At 39.6% G+C, this 20,477-nt stretch overlaps 1 protein-coding gene across 2 annotated transcripts; it reads left to right on the top strand.

Annotated features, from left to right (window-relative positions):
* Nucleotides 1-133: 133 nt before the first annotated feature.
* EXOG (exo/endonuclease G) lies at nucleotides 134-20,044 on the top strand. 2 transcript variants are annotated; one of them, XM_005424339.3, is made up of 6 exons: nucleotides 134-534; nucleotides 1,093-1,242; nucleotides 2,858-2,997; nucleotides 4,717-4,793; nucleotides 7,875-7,989; nucleotides 18,628-20,044. In XM_005424339.3, the coding sequence occupies exons 2-6, from the start codon at nucleotides 1,236-1,238 to the stop codon at nucleotides 19,087-19,089; spliced, it is 801 nt and encodes a 266-aa protein (XP_005424396.1). In that variant the 5' UTR covers nucleotides 134-534; nucleotides 1,093-1,235; the 3' UTR covers nucleotides 19,090-20,044. The 2 variants fall into 2 exon arrangements, with proteins under 2 accessions (XP_005424396.1, XP_030915613.1); XM_031059753.1 differs by having other exon boundaries at nucleotides 446-545.
* Nucleotides 20,045-20,477: the final 433 nt, after the last annotated feature.

The raw sequence follows: 20,477 nt of genomic DNA, 5'->3' as shown, positions 1-20,477 counted from the left end.
AGCGGCCCATTCAGCGCGGTCCTGGGTCCCGCAGCCCCGCTCCCCACAGCCGCTACTGTCCCTAAACTCTCTCCTTCTCCCCAGAAGCGCCTTTTCCCTCCTTCCCCCATTCCCGGAATGCCCAAATTGTGCCGGGAGATCGTGGGGTTCCCCTAGTGCTGCCCCGGGCTGAGTGGGGAGGAGGTTATCTGGGGATTCTGGGCTGCCGCTTGTAATTAGCAGCGTTTCCCTTTGCACCTGCTCACGAGAGAGTGTTGGTAGCAGGACAGGAATGTGTATTTAGTTTTAAACACACATTTCGGGTTAGATCATCGCTAAATTTCAGCTGTTGCTGCCCTGAGTTGAGGCTCGTTTATCAAGTCTGGGGTCTGGGGATTTAGGTGTGGGGATAGATGTTTGGGGCACCTGAGGGAGTGAATGGTTTTCTCTACAGCTTCAAGGCTTTAAAAGTACCGGAGTGTTGGAAAGCAGAGGAAGAATGGCTCTAAAAACATGAGTTGCTGTTGGACAGATGGCTGGAGAATGATCAAGACAGTAAGATGGATGTAAATATTCCTCCATGAGAAAAAAAATTGTTGCTTGAAAAAATAATGAGAATTCGGTGAAGCTTTCATTCATTCAGCAGAGTATAAGCGTTCCCAGAGAGGGCAGGACTTGCTTGTGCCCAACTTGTAAATCTCAGTTTGTGAGGAATTTGATTTTCAGCTCCAAATGGTGAAATGTATGTTTTGATCTCCTGTGTCTGTAACTCCTTGTTGTCTGATTTCTCCCTACACATCTGAGAGCTTTCCTTATGTAGAAAGAAAATATCTCATAGCTTTTCTTCTGCCTTCTGTAGGCGTTAGAGTAGATAGATGACTTAGTCCTAGAGCTGAGATCCTCATGTTAAAACATGATGAGAACCACAACTATTTTGGCAGATGAGAGTTTCACTGGATAGCTCTCTTAATGTATTTTAGGTCTTAATTGTGGCTGTAACCTCAAGTAATTCCCTATACAGTACGTTCACACCCACTGAGATGTGGTTTTTTCACTGTCCTGTTTATGATCACATTTCATCTTTGGATGGTTTTCTGTTTATTTTTTCCTTAGAACCAATAGAAGAGGCTCTGCTGGAAAGATATGGATTTCCTGAGGCTGGAACAGAGACCAGATGTTACACAAATCATGCACTGTCTTATGACCAGGCAAAACGGGTGCCTAGATGGGTGATTGAACACATTTCAAAACAAAAGATGCTGGGTATGTAGGTGTTTATTTGTTGCAGTAATAAGCAGACAGGACTCAGTTTCTTCATGCAGAAAAGCCAATCTTTAATGTTACAGCTCATTTTTATACATTTTTTAAGGTCTGGTGTATAACTCTAATTGGTTCATAACTTTCTTGCCACTCAGTTCATTGGTTAGTAAATGGCATTTTACATGTCCATCAAATTTCTCTATTCCTGTATAGTTTACATATTTTGTTCACTGATTCCCATGGGATAGACTTTATGTTTTTGCAGGTGGGAAGGGTTCTGTTACCAGAATAGATTGTTGTGCTAACTGACTTTCATTCTTATGATGTTTTCACATGGGAAGTTACAAGCTAACTGCTAGCTTAGCTAGAGTAGCAGGGCCTAAACCATATATTATAAGGCCTTGCTTTTATAATATCTCTACCTGTGTACAACATTTATCTCCTTACATTTGTGATGCTCTGAATGGGATTTGCTGCTCACAGGAGTTGGACCTTGGAGTAGTCAGGGAGAAAAGTCCTATAAGTGATCTCAGGGAGGGAAGCTCAACTTGAGTTTTTATAACAGGAATGGAGAGAAGATGAAACAATGAAAATTAACCTTTCCTTACTTGATTTGGATCTGCAGAGTTGCTTGAGTGCATAAAAATGGCTCCTGCTTCCTTAGCAGTGCAGTTCTGATGTCCAGTTTATGTCAGTGGTAGGCAGAGCTTTTAATGTACAGATCTTAGAGATTTGCTCAGAATGGCAGGAGATTATCCATTTGTGAGATAAAAACTGAGCAAAGGGCATCAATTGTTCAGAGCTAGATAGGGCATTAGCTCCTCACTGCAGCCATTATTTATTCTGATGCAATTCTCATACTCTCTCCCTGTTCTTTATGCAAGACAGAGGCTCAGTGATTTTTTGCTGTCAGTGGTGAATGAAATATGAGTGGTATACAGTCATTGTAAATTAAGTTTATAGCATTAGTTCAGTTTTTATAAGGCAGATTATTAGTAATGGAGGTAATCATGTAATTGTAAAATGCTTTATGAAAGCAATAGCCCTCTAAATATATCTAAATCACTGTCTTCAAATTACCTTTGAAAATTAAAAGCAAATCTTGAAAACATTATGACCAACCCTTAAGTAGCATCATTGATCCCACTTTTTTCTGAGAAGAAAACAGTAATTTCAGGCTTACTTTCAAGTGGGCCTTAACAGCTGAACTGTTAAACTGTTTTCCAGATAATCAGATACAACTAACTTCAAGTTGAAATTAAGCATCTTGAGGCATTCAGTTCTGATTTATGTCTGTAGCTACTCAAATTGAGATTTGAGGCAGAGCTGTTTTGTTGGGGGAAGACTGAAAAGTCATGATGCAAAACCCCATCTATTTTATTGGTAAGTAAGAACTTAAATATTTAAAACACATGGCAGAAAAAAATTAGTGTTGCCTGTAAATGAGATGTACAGAATTCAGATTAATGTACTGAATCCTTAAGCATGTAAAGGATTTACAAAGGATGTAAATCCTTAAGCATGGGTCAACTGTCAAGATATGACAGAATTAGATCTTTTTGTCTTGTGATTATGATGGTTTCATGATAATCTTACCATTTAGTGTGTTTTTATTCAGGTGATGCAGATCGAAGGCACTGTAAATTCAGACCAGACCCTAACATCCCTCTGATGTTCAGTGCTGTCAATGAAGACTACCTTGGCAGTGGATGGTCACGAGGACACATGGCACCAGCAGGAGATAACAAATTTTCAACAGTAGGACTTTTTCTCCCATCTTTTTAATTTGTGTTTATCAGCTGGAAAGGGTCAAAAGACCCTTTAGAAGTAATATGCAATGTTCCTTTTGCAGTTTGTTTTGAGGTGGAGCATGATGTCATTATTGATGCACAGAGCTGGATTTGGAGTTACAAGGTCTGTTCCTGGCTGAGCAGTGTAGGATGCTCTCACAGGCATCTAAATCAGATGCATGCTCTGGTGGCATAGCTCTCTTCATTAAATCACACCTACATCAGCTTGTTTGGCAGAGGTGATGTCTTGAACAGTGTGGTGTTAAGCAGGTTTTCTCAGCCTCTTGCATGTCACATTGTCTACCTGTAAAATGAAGATGATAACCTTCACCAAGAAAACCCTGCAAGGTTTCAAAGCTCAGTTAAAGGGAGACAGGGACAATGATGTCATTGTGGCCAGCAGCTGCTGAGATATTTAAGGCTAGATTGTGCAAAGCAAAGATGCTGTTAAGTACTGTTCTGTATTGGCAAGGGGATTGCCTGGATGATTTAAAAGGCTTTTTCCTTCCTTGCAGTGTGTATGAGGTAAATTAGACCCTTTTGCCATAGTTCTTTCAGTCTATAAAATGTCTTCACCTGCCATCTATTCAAGCTGTAAGAGAAGCATGCCTTAATGCCTTGGCTGACTCACAAAGCAGCTTTGAATTTATTGGATCCTCTTGTGAAATGTGCCTAATGCAGCAATTTGTTAATTAAGAAGCAGTTTGAATTTGTATTTCTCCAGACAGATAGTACTCAGTGGGGTGGAGTGACAGCACAGTGGCATGTGGTAAATGAAAGAATCAGTAGTTTTATTTCAATTGGAAATGTCTTTGTTGTTATTTATTTGTCATATCTGGGGTATTTTTGCTGGTGCACAGAGATCCTGGACCTGGTTTGAAATGCAGTGAGATGATACAGTCTTGCAAATAAAGGATTGCAAAAATTGAATTTCGCAGTCTAATTAGTGGAGGTAGTTTGCTCATTATCCTAAGGAGTTCTGTCAGTCCCATCACTTTGCAGTAGTAGTATGTGAAAAATATTGACAAATACAGGACCTGTACAAATTCTGGATTAAGATCTTGGAATTTTTTCTCTCTCTATTTCCCTGTGTATGTCTAGTGATTTATCACCAGGTCCTTCACCTCTGGGGGTATGTGAGCTTCTGTTCAGAGATGTTTATGACACTTCTACAAGATGAAATTAAGCAGATATATGGATGTCTGACCGTTATGGTCTCATAAGTAATTTCATTGCCTGTACATTATATATGTGTAAAATATTGATGAGTATATCTAATAAAACTTTTTCATGTAAAAGAAAGAAAAAGTTAGCCATTAAGCAGTCAAATAAATGAAAAGCATGCTTGAAAGTGTCCTTCCCTTTCAAAATGAAAAATGACAAGTTGCTTTCAAAGACATTGCCAAGTTGACATTGGGTGATTGTCCCACTCTAGAGGCGCAGGAATTACTTTCTCATGCTGTTTCTGCCAGGAAAAAAATAGATAACTTTGCAAGGTTTCACCTCAATTGTGCACCTCTTAATCCTAAATAATTTTGTAGGTGTTCTGACTTAGGCTTTTCTGATTTTCTGTGTTAATAGATGTTAAAACTAAGCTAGAAATGGGATTCTGATCCACAAACTGCTAAAATGTGTCTTCACTCATGATTGTTTCAGTGAAATGACAGTATTTTCTTTCTCTATGCAGAGAGCTATGGCTGAAACATTTTATCTGTCTAACATTGTGCCTCAGAATTATGAAAATAATGCTGGGTTTTGGAACAGGTGAGAAATTACTTGTAAGTAACTAAGTGAAAAATACCAGGGAGCAGCATAAATCAAAAATGCTTTATTTTTAAAGGTTCTTCACATTCAGGTATTTTAGAGCAGTTTATCTGTAGAGGTCATAGGAGCTTTCTCTGAAATAAAAGCCAGCTCAGTCCTCTCAGTGAAAGAACAGTGTAACAACTATATTAGTTCTTTATTCAGTCAAACTGTTGAGGACATTTATTTAAAATAGACAAAATTATTGCTTCTGACTGATAAAAAGTACCAGACTTAACTGTCCTTAAGGAAGTTCCAGCAGAAGCAAGGAGAGGGTTTAGATCTTCCTCAAAGAAGCACTTGCAGTGTGGGACTATTTCCATGTCTGTGTGTGTGGATGTTGGTTCCCTTTGAATTGCAGAACTGAGTGCTCCCCACTGAGCCATCACTCTTCAGGTCTGAGGTGTTCCTTCAGGTCCTGGCTCCCAAGGAGCACTCAGGCAGGAGCTCTGTCACTTGTGAGTGCTGACTGGATTGTCTTTGAGGTGGAGTGGTTGATTAATTTAAACTTGCTTCATGTAAGATTTTTATTCTTCCCTTTCTTTGAGCAGAGAACATTAGAAAAGTAGCCTTCATCCAGTGCTTCCAGCATAGGAGTTAGAGAATGTGAAGGCTCAGAAATAGGAGGGGAAAATGATAGATTTCTCAAGGTTCACTCAAGGGAAGGTCAGCAAAATTATATACAGTGTTGTAATAAAAGTCCATCAGAACTGCATCATCATTCATCTGCACGCTGCTTTCCTGTTTTACAAGAACGTGTATAAAATCAGATGAGCCATTCAGTAAGGTTATACTGTTTTATAGACAAATAAAATGCCATAACATTTTAAGAGGGTTTTTTCTTTTTTTAATAACTCAAGTATTTGAGCATAAATTTTCCTTATATCAAAGCTAGTCATTTGTATCAATTCAAGGTAGGGAAACCCTCTTTGTTTCCCTTAGGCAGGATCTCTGCCTAATCAGGAAATCGTGGGGAGTGTTTGAAAATTTCCTCTGGCACTATCAACCCTGCAATTTAAGCAATTATTGCCACTTTTTCCCAACCCCAGCACCCTGTCCCAAAGTTTAAATTCATGAAAAAGGCAACAATGCCACTTTTTTTTTTGTCAGTCATTTCTTTAATAATAAATATTTTCAAGGATACCATATTTCACATGTTACATTGTTTCCTAGCTTCAATATTCTCTTCCTTTCTGTTGTGTTTTCTAAAGTGGTGTTTGCCCTCCTGCCTTGTGTTTTTGCTGGTTTCCCAGTTCCAGCTTTGATAGTAGCCTGACAGTGGTGGGTCAGTTTCATTTGCCAGCCCAGTTAAAAACTGATTCTCATTTTGTTTTGCTTGGTTATGGTTCTGTCATATTGCAAAATTGGATCAACTCATGAGATGAGTTCTAGAACCAACATGGAAGATGGATTAGGAGTGGTCAGCTGGGACAGACAAGGGGAGCAGTAGGAAAGGGGAGAGCAGGACTATAATCCAACAAGCTGTTAATAGTAAACTGCTGGACTGGCTCTGTGGTATACTCTAACTCCACCTTAGTATTCCTCATTCTCTTCCAACTGATATTTAACTGTTTCTGTCTTGTTTCGAGTGTCATGGTTTTGATTTCATGGTCACTGTAATCCTGTCCACTCTGTCCCTCCTGCCACCAAAAGCAGTTTGCTCCCTAGCTGCATTTATTCCCATTCTTTCCAGGTGGAGTTTGTATTTCCCTGCCATAAGACAGCCTGAGGAGCTGGGCTGCTTGGAAGCAAAGCTGGTGACAGTAGGAAAATAATGCACTTTTCAGTACACCGAAGCACTGACTTCATTGAAGCACTGAAGTCAGTGCTTCAGTGCAGCACATGAAGAAAAGGCTCATTCTTGCTCATTCTCATTCATGTGGCTCATTCTTGCTGATTTAAGTCACTAACCCAGCACAAAAGAAAAAAAACAAACTACTGGTTTTGTTCAGAGTTGACAGATAAGGAATGTTCACGTGGCCCAAGGGAGAGGTGTGAGGAACAGGAATTAGAGAAGGAGGTGAAACCTCCCCCTTTCAGAGGCAGCCAGATTAGCTGGGATGATCTGTTTTATACTCTGTCTGTCCATTACCTTTGTAGAGGACCAATGCTTGCTCACTGTGTGTGATTTCTTTAACAGTTGGGCTGTTAAATCAAAAATGTGCTATATTCATAGAATTATAGAATTATTTGGATTGGAAGGAACTTTAAATATCACCAATTTCCAACCCCCCTGCCATGGACAGAGACGCCTTTCCCTAGATCAGATTCTCAAAGCCCCATCCAGCCTGGCCTTGTTAATTTTTTGTTTTCTGTAAAATAGATGTGATCCAGGAACCTCCTTGTTTGAGAAATATTATATGCTGTAAACTGACTCAAAGCCCCATCCAACCTGGCCTTGTTAATCTTTTGTTTTCTGTAAAATAGGTGTGATCCAGGAACCTCCTTATTTGAAAAATATTATATGCTGTAAACTGTATCAGTTTAAAAAGCAAAAATATGGTCGTGTTTCTGGAGTTACTACTTTATTTTGGAAGAGTTTTATATCTATAAAGAAAACCAGTAGAGTTAGTGGAAATGGCAGACAGAAACTTCAGAAAGAACTGTGTTGCAGGACTTTGATTCCTTGGGGATAAACACACAAATCCAATAATATGATAAACCTTTCAAAGTAAAAATGCTTCAGCTTGCTGCTTGGAACAATTCTATTTTTCCAATCCCTAGTGACCACCAACAGTATATTTCTAGTGTCAAGTGTGGGAGTAAGTAGAGAACTCAGCTATTCAGACATGTGCTAAGGCTGCAGAAACCATTTTCAGATGTGTGCAATAACACATGTCTATCTGTGAATAAATGAACTTTATTTACAGAGCACAAATGGGAAGCAGGACTTGGGCCTACATTTACCTACTTTTGTTTGTGAATCACTCAGATGAATCTGGAAAAATGCTCCCTGTCAGTAGTTCACCCTTCCCTTCATAGTGTGTCTCAAAGATTCAATCTTCCCAGCTGACTTTTCCCTGTCTGACAAATGTGTTCCAGAATGGAAATGTACTGTCGGGAATTGACTGAGAGATTTGAAGATGTTTGGGTTGTTTCTGGACCTCTTACCTTGCCTCAAACAGATGGTGATGGAAAGAAGAGTGTTACTTACCAGGTATGTATACATGTTACTGGGATAATAGTGCAGTATTAATTATTTATTTAAAATAGGTATCATAACTTGATAAAACAAAAGTTGGGCATCTTAGTACAGGCAAAATGTATAAAATGTGCAGTACTTGTTGGGACAAGATTAGCAGAAATGTTACAGCTTGCCTGTACATGAAAAAGCATAATTTAAAAGATTTTTTTTATTTACAGAGGTCTATTTCATGTCCACAGTCAGCAGTAGAACTCTTTATCCAGTCAGAGTCAGTGGGGTTTGCTAATGCATGGGCATCTACTTAATCAATTTCTTCATGTGCTTTAGAAAGAGTGGAATGCAAAGGTAGTACGTATCTCTCAAAACTCTACAGGATATTGGAGTGTCAGTGCTCTGTTAATTTCACAAGCAACTGTTGGCTGCTACACCATACGCATCACTTGGATGAGGCCTTGCAGCTGAGATTCTGGGCATGCCAGAGTCACTTGGAAGACCTCACTCAAGTGCAGTGTCAATGGTACTGATACTCCCCTTCTTTTAGCCCCCTGTTTTTATTACCTGCTTAAAATACTCTGAAGATTTGTCATGCACAGTCTGTAGAAACCATCACTGACAGACAGATGGGACAGTCTATGAAGTTGAGAGGTGAATTTATTGTTGCTTACCCAGATTTACTCTTAGTAGGATTGTGTTTAGACATTTGTAAGGTTTGAGCATGGCAAGTTATTCAAGGGAGTTTTATTTTCTGCCCCCACTGCAATGAGGTATTACTGCTATGTGGAGCTGCAGATAAAAGCTGCCATAATGCAAATAATACATACTGCATTTTGCACCTCTTGAAAGAAACACTTTTCCTTGAAAATAAGTAGTTGGATCAACTGCAGCTTCAGCTTGTGAGCAATTCAGCTTCCAGCCAATTCTCTGAGGAGCAATGGATGAGCTTGCTGAAACAGCCCCTATTTCACAGGAATGTGGGAGACACAAAAGGGGGAGATGTTCAGCTCTCAACACTGGCTTGTTTAGCAGTAAGAGTTAGGCATTATTTCTCCTTTATAAATACACAGCTGATTTCCTTTTGATGGAACTTGGAACTCGGTCATGATAGAGTATGATTTTTCCCATTTGCTTTTCCCTTTTTACTTCTTGAGAAACTGTCCCTTATGTCCCCAACCAAACATGTCAGACCTTGACTGCCACAAAATCACAGCTTTGGATTTGGGTTTGTTACTTTTAGGGGGAGTTATGCATATGAAAGTGCAATAGTAATAAGTTACCTTCTTCATGTTTAGTGGCAGTTCCAAACTTCAGCTCTCGCCACATCTTTGTGAGGGAGGTACAAACTGTGCTCATTTTTCAAGTGGATAAATAAGCCATGGTTAAGAGGCATGACCAGTGCCAGATGATAAATTAGTGGCAAAGCCAGCTTTAGATTGGCAATCATCCTGTGCCACCATGAGTGCTCACTTCACCATTGCCCTTTCTATTTTCCAGGCTTTCCTCTGCCTTTCTTTTGTCTGCCAGCCCTGATGACTGTCAGATCCTGCCACAAAATGCTTGATAACCCAGTGCAATACAAAACCATCCATACTGGGTTTAGTGGGCTAGTTTTGTACTGCTGTAGAAAGATTGAGGCAGCACACAGCTGGGAGCAGGAGGGAGATGTTCCCTCTCACTAATCTTCAGCTGAGCATTTGGCTTCCTGTCACTCAGAATGGTACAAAGTTCTCTAGGCTTACACATATCGTGCTGGGATTTGCTTCCTTGTAGCTGTCAGGATATTGCATTTATTTTTCATCCTTAAAAAATATATTCATCTTACATAGCAAAGAATTAAAAATCCTGAGCTGACTTCAACATTTTGTAAGTGGAAATCATTTCCAGGAAGAAGTTAAATCATCTATCAACTGCATCTATCAATGGCTTCACTTTAATCTTGCTCATCTTTCTCTCATTCTTCTCTAGAGAAAGTGTTTACTTAGAAGAGGAAGATTGCATTTTCTGAAAAATGATTGTCATTCTCAGTCTGGGTTTTGAAATGTAAATTTTAGTATTCCACAGGTAAAAATCAGAGCAGACACTGCATCTTACTGACTTTATTCAAAATAACTTGATACCTGGATACAGTGATGAAATAATAGTGGCACAAAATGCCCACACTGTTGTGCTTGTCATCTCATTCAGTTCTTGTCTTTTGTCTTTATCATCTTTGAGTTTGATGATAACACAGATATTTTAGGAATGTTTTACCAGTTTTGGTCTTACTGTGAACTGAACAGAAGTTCACTGTGGGATTGAAAATGGTGAAGTGATGGTGTTCCTGTCGGTGTGTCACCACTTTTTCACATTCATAAATCCTTTTACTCAGCTTCCTACAGTGAGATTCATTATGTAAATTGATTTTTATTTAAGTACAGATAATGCTATCTCCAGGTGGGAAAATAAATTAATGATTTTGTGGGTTTTTTGTTTGTTTAAAATATTAAATTGTTTGCTTTGAGTCCTCTAAATAAATACAGGCAGAGAATGTTGGGGTTCTTTTATTTGGAAATTTGTTTATGGCTTAAGTTTTTGTGCTTTGCATTGCAGTTTGAGAAGAGAGACTTCAGAATAGAGGGATGTGTTGGGTTTGTTTGTTTGTTTGTTTTTTCTTTTATCAACACATACACTTAGAGGAGGAAACACAAGGTGTCAAAGCACTGAAAAGAAGTTCTTTTCAAACAGACACCTTGGATATAATTGCAGTCATTGCTATTGATTTTGGTGGTCTGGGATTCTGCCCCTAAAGGAAGAACACTAATGCTTGTGAAGGGAAGTATCTCTTAGCTGTCTTTCAGAGTGAGCTCAGCAAAGTCCACACAAATGACTTCAGACTGAAAGGGGTTGTAGTCCTCATTGTTTGGGCAGAGAAGCTGATGTGAGAAGATGTCCTTTCCTTTGTCCATGCTGCTCAAGGAGAAGTGCTGCAGTACACACCAGAGTGCTGAAACTCACAACCTGTAATCTGCCAATGCCACTCTGAAGGCTCAGCTCCTTTCTAATGTTTTTGTTCTCTCAGACAGAGCTGTGAAAAGGAAAAAAAGGAAAACACTGAAGTGCTACAGTGAATGTGTCTGCATTGATTTGTTTCAGATCCTCTCTTCAATCTTAGTTTCCTTGTTTTTGGCTAAAGGAGTGGTGAAATATGTATCTGTGGTTTTACATGCTGGTGTTTCTCTCATCAGGCATCCAAAAAGGTTATTTTTAGATCACTATAGAGGAGAAACAGAGCATTGGTCATGGCTTTGTTCCCAGTTCCTGCTTGGACTCTGGTACCATTTGCTCTTTAATTCCTGAAAGAGAATTAACCTTGAACTCCTTAGATGCCAGCATTGTTCTGTCTATTGGCTTAACTTGTGATATCCTCAGATATGTTCTGTCATTTCATCTGTCTCCAGTGGAGATTTTTATTGCAAAGAGGAGATTGATGATTGTGCTTGGTATCTGAAAAACATATTTTGAGAATATATGTAGAATAGAATGCCAACAGGAAAAATCTGTTCTGTGTCCCTGGAGAGGCAGATGTAGGTTTTTCATCTTTGTCCAGATCAAATCAAAATGACATTGTCTTGTTTGATACATTCTTGCTATCCAGTGACTGTCACTTTAGTGATTTTCCTCTGTCAGCAGATTTGGAGATTCAAATACAAGTTTTGCAGTAATTAACTACATCATGCTCAGTGCTCCACCCTCCCCATTCCCAAGGCCATCCTCGTGAATGCTAATTTAAGAAGAATTAGCTGTGGCTGGCAAATGAAAATATAGTTTAGATAATGTTTTGTTTGTTGTTTGAAAAAGACATTTTAATGTACTTTTTACTGGTACATGTGGTTCATACTCGAATAGTGTTTGTTGTTCAATTTTCTAAATTTGATCGCCAGGCTGGGCCAGAGAGGCACAATAACCATTCCAGAAGGTACAGTTGTCATCTCTGTCTGTGAGAAATAACTGGGAAACAAATTGCACTCTCAAATATGAGATAGTACTTTATGGTTTTACCCAGTTAACTTTCAGAACTAGTAGAGGTTGTCTCTTACTAAGAGACTATAGGGGAAGGAATGCTTGTTAAAGGAGGAGATAAACCTGAGAACTATTCTTTGTTTGTTGGCTGCTCCATGTGGTCCCAAGGCTACAGAGATTCCTACTTGATGTGGGTCCATTATAGATGTCCCATAAACTTTATGCAAAGGGTTCAGTCTTAGATCAGCTGGTGTAAACCACCAGAGCTCTGTCAGCCCTAAATTTAGATGTGAGGTACAAACTAATGGAATGGACACTGGGTTAAGGTGGGAGGAGAAGAGACACTGAAGGTGCAGGAGAGATTATTTGGGATTGCTTTTATTTAGCACTGTACCCATCCTGGAGGTTATGCTGTTATAGGAAAAGGGGTGTTAAGGACTGGTGGATTCTTTTTTAAGTTAATCTAAGTGAATTCTGTGGAAGCAGTAGTCTGTCATCATGTAAATACAGTTTATTACATACATGATATATATACATACCCTCTTCATTAAAGAAAAATAAAAAGGGGTTGGGGCATCTGTCTTTTAATGTCATAACTTGGTATTCAGGAACAGTTTTTTGTTTTTGGTTTTTTTTTTTGCCATCTTCTTTCTTTTTTTCCTTCCCTTTTTAGGATTGCCAAATGATTTGGCAATAACAATCAGACCAGCCATAACAAATTAAATTTTCCTGAAGTACTTACATTTGCATTTTGGAGTGCTTGGCTGTGCAGATTGTTACTGTGATTTTTATCTGTAGTGTTTTCTGGTCTGTGTGTTGCTAGGTCTGCCTTCACATCCCTCAGTTCTTCTCAGTGCCATCTGACAGAGCTCTCTCAAATATTGGGGGAAAATACTCTTGGCAGAATCAGTGCTGCCTAACAAACCCAGAAGGAACGTGAGTGAAAGCAGTTAATGCTGTCACAATGATCGAGTAAATAAAGTTACACTGGTAGTAAATGGAATGTTTTGTACTGCCAGAAAGTCTGTTTCTGTACAGAATTCAGTATCAAATTATAACAAAGCTCTGGGTTGTCAAACGTGGGGTCACATCAGCAGATATACAGTGAAAGATATGATGGACCTGGTCAGTACCATGCTTGGGGACAGGAATGATTCCTTGAATTCTGTCCACCAAGGAGTGTGATGGAAGTGTTAATTTTGCTGCTGCCAGGTGGAGGGGGAAGGACTCTGTCACAGGAGCTGGGTGTGCTTCTTATCAGACAGTTCTGTTTGCAGTTCTGACTCACTTCTAAACTCAGGTTAGAGTTTCACAGAGAGTTAAGAAACAGCTACGGGAGTGTCAAGAGAATTTCTGGAGCTGACATTTTAAAGTATTTGATGGTGGTACCATCTGATGTAAGGACTCAGCAGTGTGTGCTGGTGGTTAAGACACGACTGAGAGTGATTTCTGTTTGCCAGGTTCTGAGAGAGTCACGGGCAATTGACAATCCAGAGCTGGCTCTCGCTGATGAAGGACTCCTTAGTCCCTTCTGCTGATTCTCTGCACAGTGGATTTTCAGTTTTTAGTCACTAGGTGGCAAAATACCACTTTTGGATTCATGAGCCCTTTCTTTTAGAAAGGATCTGTACCTTTGCAGAGGAAGATAATTTTTTGCAGTCTGGGAAGCTGTAACAAGTCCAGTGTAAAATTAAAATTTGATAATATTGGTTTGTGTTTAGAATTTCCAGTAATAGTAATATTCTGTTTTGTTCTCATATAATCTCAACTGTTCTGCCATTATGCTTCTTATATTCTTTTTCACTTGTTCATGGAGTTTTCTATCTCATAAACTCCAAAGTGACATTTTTAGGGATTGCCTTGTAATTTATCTGATTAACTAATGCCACCTTCATGATGGTAATGGCAGATGTTTAAACTTACTGTAGATGCCATTAGCAAATAGCTTCATTAATTATTTTGATATTTAAGGACTCCACAGGTATTTATTATCAAATTTGCTTCCTCTGTTTTTAAAATCTGCCGTCAAGAGCAGGATTTGGCCAAAACTTGGGAGGAGAGCCAAGCTTAAGACAAATCCTCATCCAGTGACTTGGCTGTGAGACTGAATTTATCAAAGCTCTGAATTCCCTCAGGTTTAAAAAATCTTCTGCCCTTATCTGTCCCTGTGAGCTCTTTAGGTTTCTTTTACAACTGCTTACCAACATGTTTGTTGTTTTAGTGATATGTAAACATCTCTGAATGTCAGGAATTGCACACATTTTAATGACCTGCCCTCATGACAGCTGTCCACATTTAATTGGGCTTTGAGAACAATAACAAATTCACACACACTTGTGGAATGTCAGTAACAATGTCAGTAATGATGGAAAAATAATAAACACTGCTCTGAAAATGACAGTATGATAATGTTACATTATTAAGAGATATGAGTTCAGTTAAAGAAACAAAACAAAAATGAAAGGAGTAAGTAGCTGCAAAAATTTAGGGCAGTGCATATTTTTACATTGAACTGATACAGACAGCAAAGCATCTGAAATGTTACATTGGTTTCCCAAATGATGATGGGAAAGAAATATATTTAATGCTATAAAAAGACGGCTTTTAGCTTGAGTGCCTTTTTTTTTTCATGTTTCATGAGCCTGTTGAAAATTCGGAAGATTAAGCAAAATTTTATAGCAATAGCAAAATGGGGATTTTCAAAGGATTGCACAAAAATTTGCCTTGTTGGCTATTACCAGCATGGTGTGAAAGCATGTGGGACAGCAGCGATTTCAACAGGCAATTGCTGTATTTTCTTGCTTGTATTGGAGCACAAAATTCCTTTTAGAATCACAGATACTCTTAAAAAACTGCTGTTCTTCTCCAGCTGGGACAGAGAGCTCTTTCAGGCCTTGATTTCTGAAAGATCATCTGCTGCCTGTGGATAGACAGGCACAAATCAAAGTCAACATCTGTGCATGGATAATCTTGAACCATTTTCCATCCTGTTACAATAGGAGCATATGCTCTCTGCCTCTGCCAGGCAGAGCACTGAGATAAATGGGATGGTGCAGATCTGGGTAGGGATTGAGGCTGCTGAAGTTTAGGAGGAAAATCCTCTAGGTGGCAATAGGAAATAGAATTGTGGAGTTTGTTTTTCCTACCTCTTTCTTCTATTCCAAATTTCACTTTTGCAGTGTCACACTTCTTTCTTTGGGAGTTGAGCTGGTGAGGGGGAAACTCTGTGGAACAATTGCTCTGCAGCTTCTCTATTTACTCCAATAAAACAGAAGAGTGTGGGATATTACAGTGATGGAGCTACTTTGCCATGCTCCAGAACTGCATTTCCTTTTTTAACAGAAATCACTGGGTCACACTGCAGAAATTACTGGTGATGCATCCTGTGCATGGTGCACATAAGTGTTAAACTGCAGAAAAAGACATTTATTCTTAGTCATGCATATTTATTCTGTCAGAGAAATCAGGCACTGCCCTTTGATGGTGTTCTCCAGCAGAATTAACTGGGGATAGAACTTTTATGCCCTGTTTTGAGTAAGGAAGGGACGCCTGTGCACTCTGCCAGTTTGGGCAGCTGAAGATGGTTTTATCTGCTTTAACACTATGAACACTCAGTGAAGTTATTGCAGTAGTAGTTTGCTGCTGTTCAGAGAAGTTGGTATGAAGCCTGTGCACTGCCTAAATTTTATGTAAATTCTCAGAAGAGAGTTTACATGGAACTGAAATGATACATAAATTACATACCTGACCATTACAGGTATGGAGTTGGATTTAGATCTATATTTCTCAAAAGGCCAGCCCTTCCTTGATTTTGAACTAGTCCTCTCTGTTTCTTCTCCTCTCTCTTCCTCGGTGCCCGTACTGTGCATAAATGTGCATTATTTTGCATAGAATATATATATTTGCATAATATTACATAAGCACCGGGTCTGTTTTCCCTTAACACCCACTTGAGGCATTCAGCGTTTCCATCTCATACCTAACTGTTTTGTGTGCAGCTCTATTCATTCCCCAGCCTCTTTATCCACCCACTCAGCCCTCAGCCTCAATCCCCAGTTCCCTGAGCTCGCTCCACATGCGTTCACCTGTTTGTTTTACATATTCCATGTACCCCCACTAATTGGAGATCCTTGTGCAGCTCCATCTGTGTGCTCGCCCTTCCTCTGGTCTTTTATGCAGCAGAGTGAGGATGCTGAGATGTGGATGTGTGTGGGAGGTGTGGAGATGGAGGGAGCTGAGCTAAGGAGGACCTGCTACATATCCTTGGATTTGTAGTGGGAAAAGTGTGCACAGAGGCCTGGAAAAGCCAGGAATGCAGGTCAGGAGATTTTTGGCCTGGAGAGACACTGAGGATTGGGGTTTAGCCCCACTGCTGCCCAGTCTCAGGAGGCTACTGCCTCTTCCTCCTCTTCCTCACCTTCCTCCCTGCCCTAGGAATGTGCAGGAGGAGGGATTGCAGTGCAGGCTCTGCAAGCTCTTTGTTCCAGGGGAGAGAAGGAGCCCCAGCCTACAGCCTTTGGCAGTGTCATCGCTGGGTGCCCTTGGGTGAATATGGAAATATGAACTCCTTACTCTCCCCTTCAGGGATTTTCTTGGCTCCCTCCCTCTCACCCCCAGTATTTTGCAGGTCCTCCCCAGCTCGAGTGCCACTGATCTCAAATAGGTTAAAGCTCCCAGCAGCATTTATTTTGTAATTCAGTGTTAACTCACCAGATACAGCAGTGTGTTGCTGCACTTGTTTTAGTACATTTGAGCATTGCCTGTGCATCAAGTCAGTTTTGATTATTTACAGTGCTGGTCCTGGGGAGGTGTAGCTCTGGTTTCACATACTCAGAATGCTAAATGCAAAGTGCTCTGACACTCAAGAGCTCTCATTTCCCTATCAACACATCTGTCATCATTGAAAGGGAGAGGAGATTTGGCATAAGGCATTTATTCTTTAACCAGTTTCAGTGACTGTTTGTCTAGGCAGAGTATTACCTGGGAGAAGGTTGGTGGCATAACCATGACAATTTTTGTAAGAAAACAAAAACCAAATAATGCAACTACCCCTCAAAAAACCAAAACCCAACCAAACAAAAACACCCCACCCTCTGAAAAAACCCAAACAATCAAAAAAGTTTAAACTACAGCAAAACTATTAAATAGCCTAATTTAGGGCAAGGGAGGGAGGTATTTTAGAACACAGTAAAGAAATCTAAGAACATGTGTTTTCCAGAAACAGGAGTAATGTTTCTACTACATTATTGCACAAAACATGAAAAAAAATTATCAGAGTTTTCCCTTTCTCCTGAAGGTACTTTCTCTGGTTTTGGTCTAACCAGTAATACTTCAGGACCAGTCATTTAAAAAACTGGCAACAGAGGTATAGGACACAAATCACTGAAAGAATTTGTAACTCAAATTTAATTAATATTGGAATAGACCAACATGAATCTTGGTTCAATAGCCACAGGCAAAATTTAATTTTAAAAATGTATTTCCATTTGCAGAAGGGCTGAATAATCAGAAAAAAAGTGTGCATAGGAAGTGTTTATTATGTGATTGAGTTATACTCAATATATGAGTGGACAAGGAATGTCTGAACTGTTGACACTTTCAATTAATGTGATAAATACCTGCTTTCCCTGAAATGGTATTTTAAATGTATCTAACAAAAACTGTCAAAAAAAATCAAAACAATCAGTGTTTGCTTTTGCAGGTATTGCAAATCCTAGAAACAGCACCAAATTGCTGGATTTTATTTACAGAATAAAATGCCTTTGTAGTTTTTGTAAGGGCTCTTCATCTTTTTCTTCCTTTTCAATTAGAATAATAAAAGCATGGATTTGAGAAGGGTACTTACAGAAGAGTTATGCAAAACTCAGATTTTTTCCATGTGTGAGCCTGTTACACTCTCTTAAGATGACAGATTCAGTTCAGCAATAGGAAAGAAGCAAAAAAGCTTAATTCAGTGCATGGATGAGCATAACTTTTTGAGTCTTGGAGAGATTACATTTGCCATTAATAGGTGTATTACCTTGGAGTTATCCCTGGCGCAGGGTGGGGTGAGGCTGTGAGACTTTATACACTTTAAAGTGTGAGATTTGAACAGTCCTGATCCTCCACTCTTGGGGCTGCCGTTAAATCCCTGGATCCTGGTCTGAGTGACACAAGAGGAAACTCAGCATGTACAAGCACTGAAATTGGATTGTAGGGAATTTATTGAAGAAATAGGTGCATTTTCTTTGGGTAGGCTTCTCTTTCAAGAGGATACTGGGTCACTGAATGTGCTTTCTATCTGGATCCCCTCAAAAAAATGCTTACTTAGGTAAAGCAACTTTTAAATGCTACCTGGGTGTGGGTAGTAGAGTGAGAAAAAAATAAGTGACAGATGGTAACTTAGAGTTGATTTGAAATGTATATTAAAACCTCCATGGTTTGGAACTGTCAGGTCAGGAACTTTTATTGTGTGTTACAATATAAGTTATTGTTGTTACACAAAGGAGAGGAGCTCCAGAGAGAGGGGACATGAAGATGTGGTGCTTAGGGACATGGTTTAGTGGTGGGCTTGGCAGTGCTGGATTCATGATTGCACTTGATAATTTTAAAGATCTTTTCCAAGCAAAAGAATGCTATGATTTTTTATCTCTAACAGTCCTTTCCTTTTGGCAGGTGATTGGAAAGGATGATGTGGCTGTCCCATCCCATCTGTACAAGGTGATCCTGGCCAGGAGGAGCAGAACATCCTCAGAGCCCCTGGTGCTGGGGGCTTTCGTGGTGCCAAACGATCCCATCGGCTTCAGCCACCAGCTCACTGACTTCCAAGTCAGCATTGAAGACCTGGAAAGAATGTCAGGTTTAGTTTTCTTCCCCCAGGTGGACAAGACCAAAGATGTGAAAAATATCTGTGAGGTGGATACCTGCAAACTGATGGGCTTCAAGGAATTCACTCTGTACATCACTGCCCGCAAGGTGCAGAGCGCCCGGACGCTGCGCCGGCTGGAGAAAGCCATGGCAGAGCTGCAGGAGGCAGGAATTGAGCCTGATGAGTATCTCCTGAAGCTTTACAAGAAGAAGGAGGAAGAACTGCTGCAGGAAAAACCAGTAGCAGCTAGAGAGGGGAGAGCTGGCTGAGTATTCAGGAAGTTGTTTGGGTTTTTGGAAAGGGGAACTGAAGGCAGATGTGAAGACGACGGCTCCTTGAATCATCCTTTTTTGAGTTGTGAGAACAATAAAGAAATATTTGGAAGCTGATGGGCTTGGAATAATGCTCATTCTTGTGTAACACAATGCAAACACATGGTTTGCTGCACTGCTTAGACATGGGATGTGTAAATGACCCTTTTCTGGCCTGAGTAGATCACTGGACCTCCAGGAAAGGCTTTGTGCTATTTTCCACCTGGCACATCAGACTTGGGATTTGTGTGGAATCTCTTCTAGGAATATCACAAAAATAGACAGTAGACACCTTGGGAGTACAGCTGGAACGTGTTTAAATGGAATTCCACCCACAAATCTCTCTCACTGCAGTGCTGTAGAAGCAATTGTACTTTCTGGAATATTTTGAAAATTAATTAAAAAACGTTTAACACTCTCTTATTAGAGACATGTAAGACATAATCTGGTCTTCCCTTAGTTGTATTAACCAAAACCTCTCCTGATCTTGTGTGCTTTGGATACTTCAGCATGTCAGGAGCTCACAATTGTTATCATTTGCAGCAAACTTAGTTCATCATGTATACTTCTGCAATTTTTTGGTAAGAAAACCCCAATAGAACTAAAGTTTAATCAAGTGCCTACCAGTGTAGTTTGGATTTTCACAAATTAGTGTAAGCTTAGTATTTAATTTTCACCACTAAATTTTGATAAACATGTTTTCTTGCATATTGTTTGATCTCAGACGTGAGCATTACTTTCTTTTTGTTGTCATAGTCACTGGCTTTTTTCTCAACATCTGCCTTTGGACTATAAACTGTACAACAAAACTTGTATGTTGACTGAAAATGCATTTCCAGTTCTTTTTCAGTGGCAACTGATGTTTATTTGATTTGCATCTACTTGAAAGATTAAATTAATTTTTTTTTCATTAGTTTCGTACTTTATTTGTGCAACTCACTGTGACTCTGACATCTTACATCTGGAGAGAAAGAATAAAATCTGGAAATACTTAGAATTTTTTTTGATGGTGAGAATTGATAGACATTTGGAGTGTGTGCCATAAAAACACCTTCAGTCGTTTTCACATGAAAGAAGGGTCATGCAGTGCCTGGCTGAATGGGGCTGTTTTCATAAAGGATGAGTCAGGAGCATTATTTGGATGCTGTGAATCATCAGCTGGAGGTTCTAAGAACTCTGTGGTTTCCTTCTTCTCTGCTCAGTTGCAGTATCCCAAAGCAGATCACTTCATAAAGCAAGCCACGGTTCCCATGACACTTTTGTGTTTGCCAAGAACATGTACTCAAAATCCAGACATTTAAATCCAGAGAAATGTCACTAGCTAAGGACATCATAAAAGCCTGCTG

The sequence above is a fragment of the Geospiza fortis genome, unplaced genomic scaffold (genome assembly GCF_000277835.1).
Source record: "Geospiza fortis unplaced genomic scaffold, GeoFor_1.0 scaffold182, whole genome shotgun sequence".
In the NCBI taxonomy this organism is placed as follows: domain Eukaryota; kingdom Metazoa; phylum Chordata; class Aves; order Passeriformes; family Thraupidae; genus Geospiza; species Geospiza fortis.
This window is presented reverse-complemented; position numbering and strand designations above follow the sequence as displayed.

Excerpts from the sequence above, each read along its gene's own strand:
- EXOG (XM_005424339.3), top strand. Across the intron at positions 4,794-7,874 it reads AATGCTGGGTTTTGGAACAG|AATGGAAATGTACTGTCGGG; the intron begins GTGAGAAATTAC and ends AATGTGTTCCAG. Across the intron at positions 7,990-18,627 it reads AGAAGAGTGTTACTTACCAG|GTGATTGGAAAGGATGATGT; the intron begins GTATGTATACAT and ends TCCTTTTGGCAG.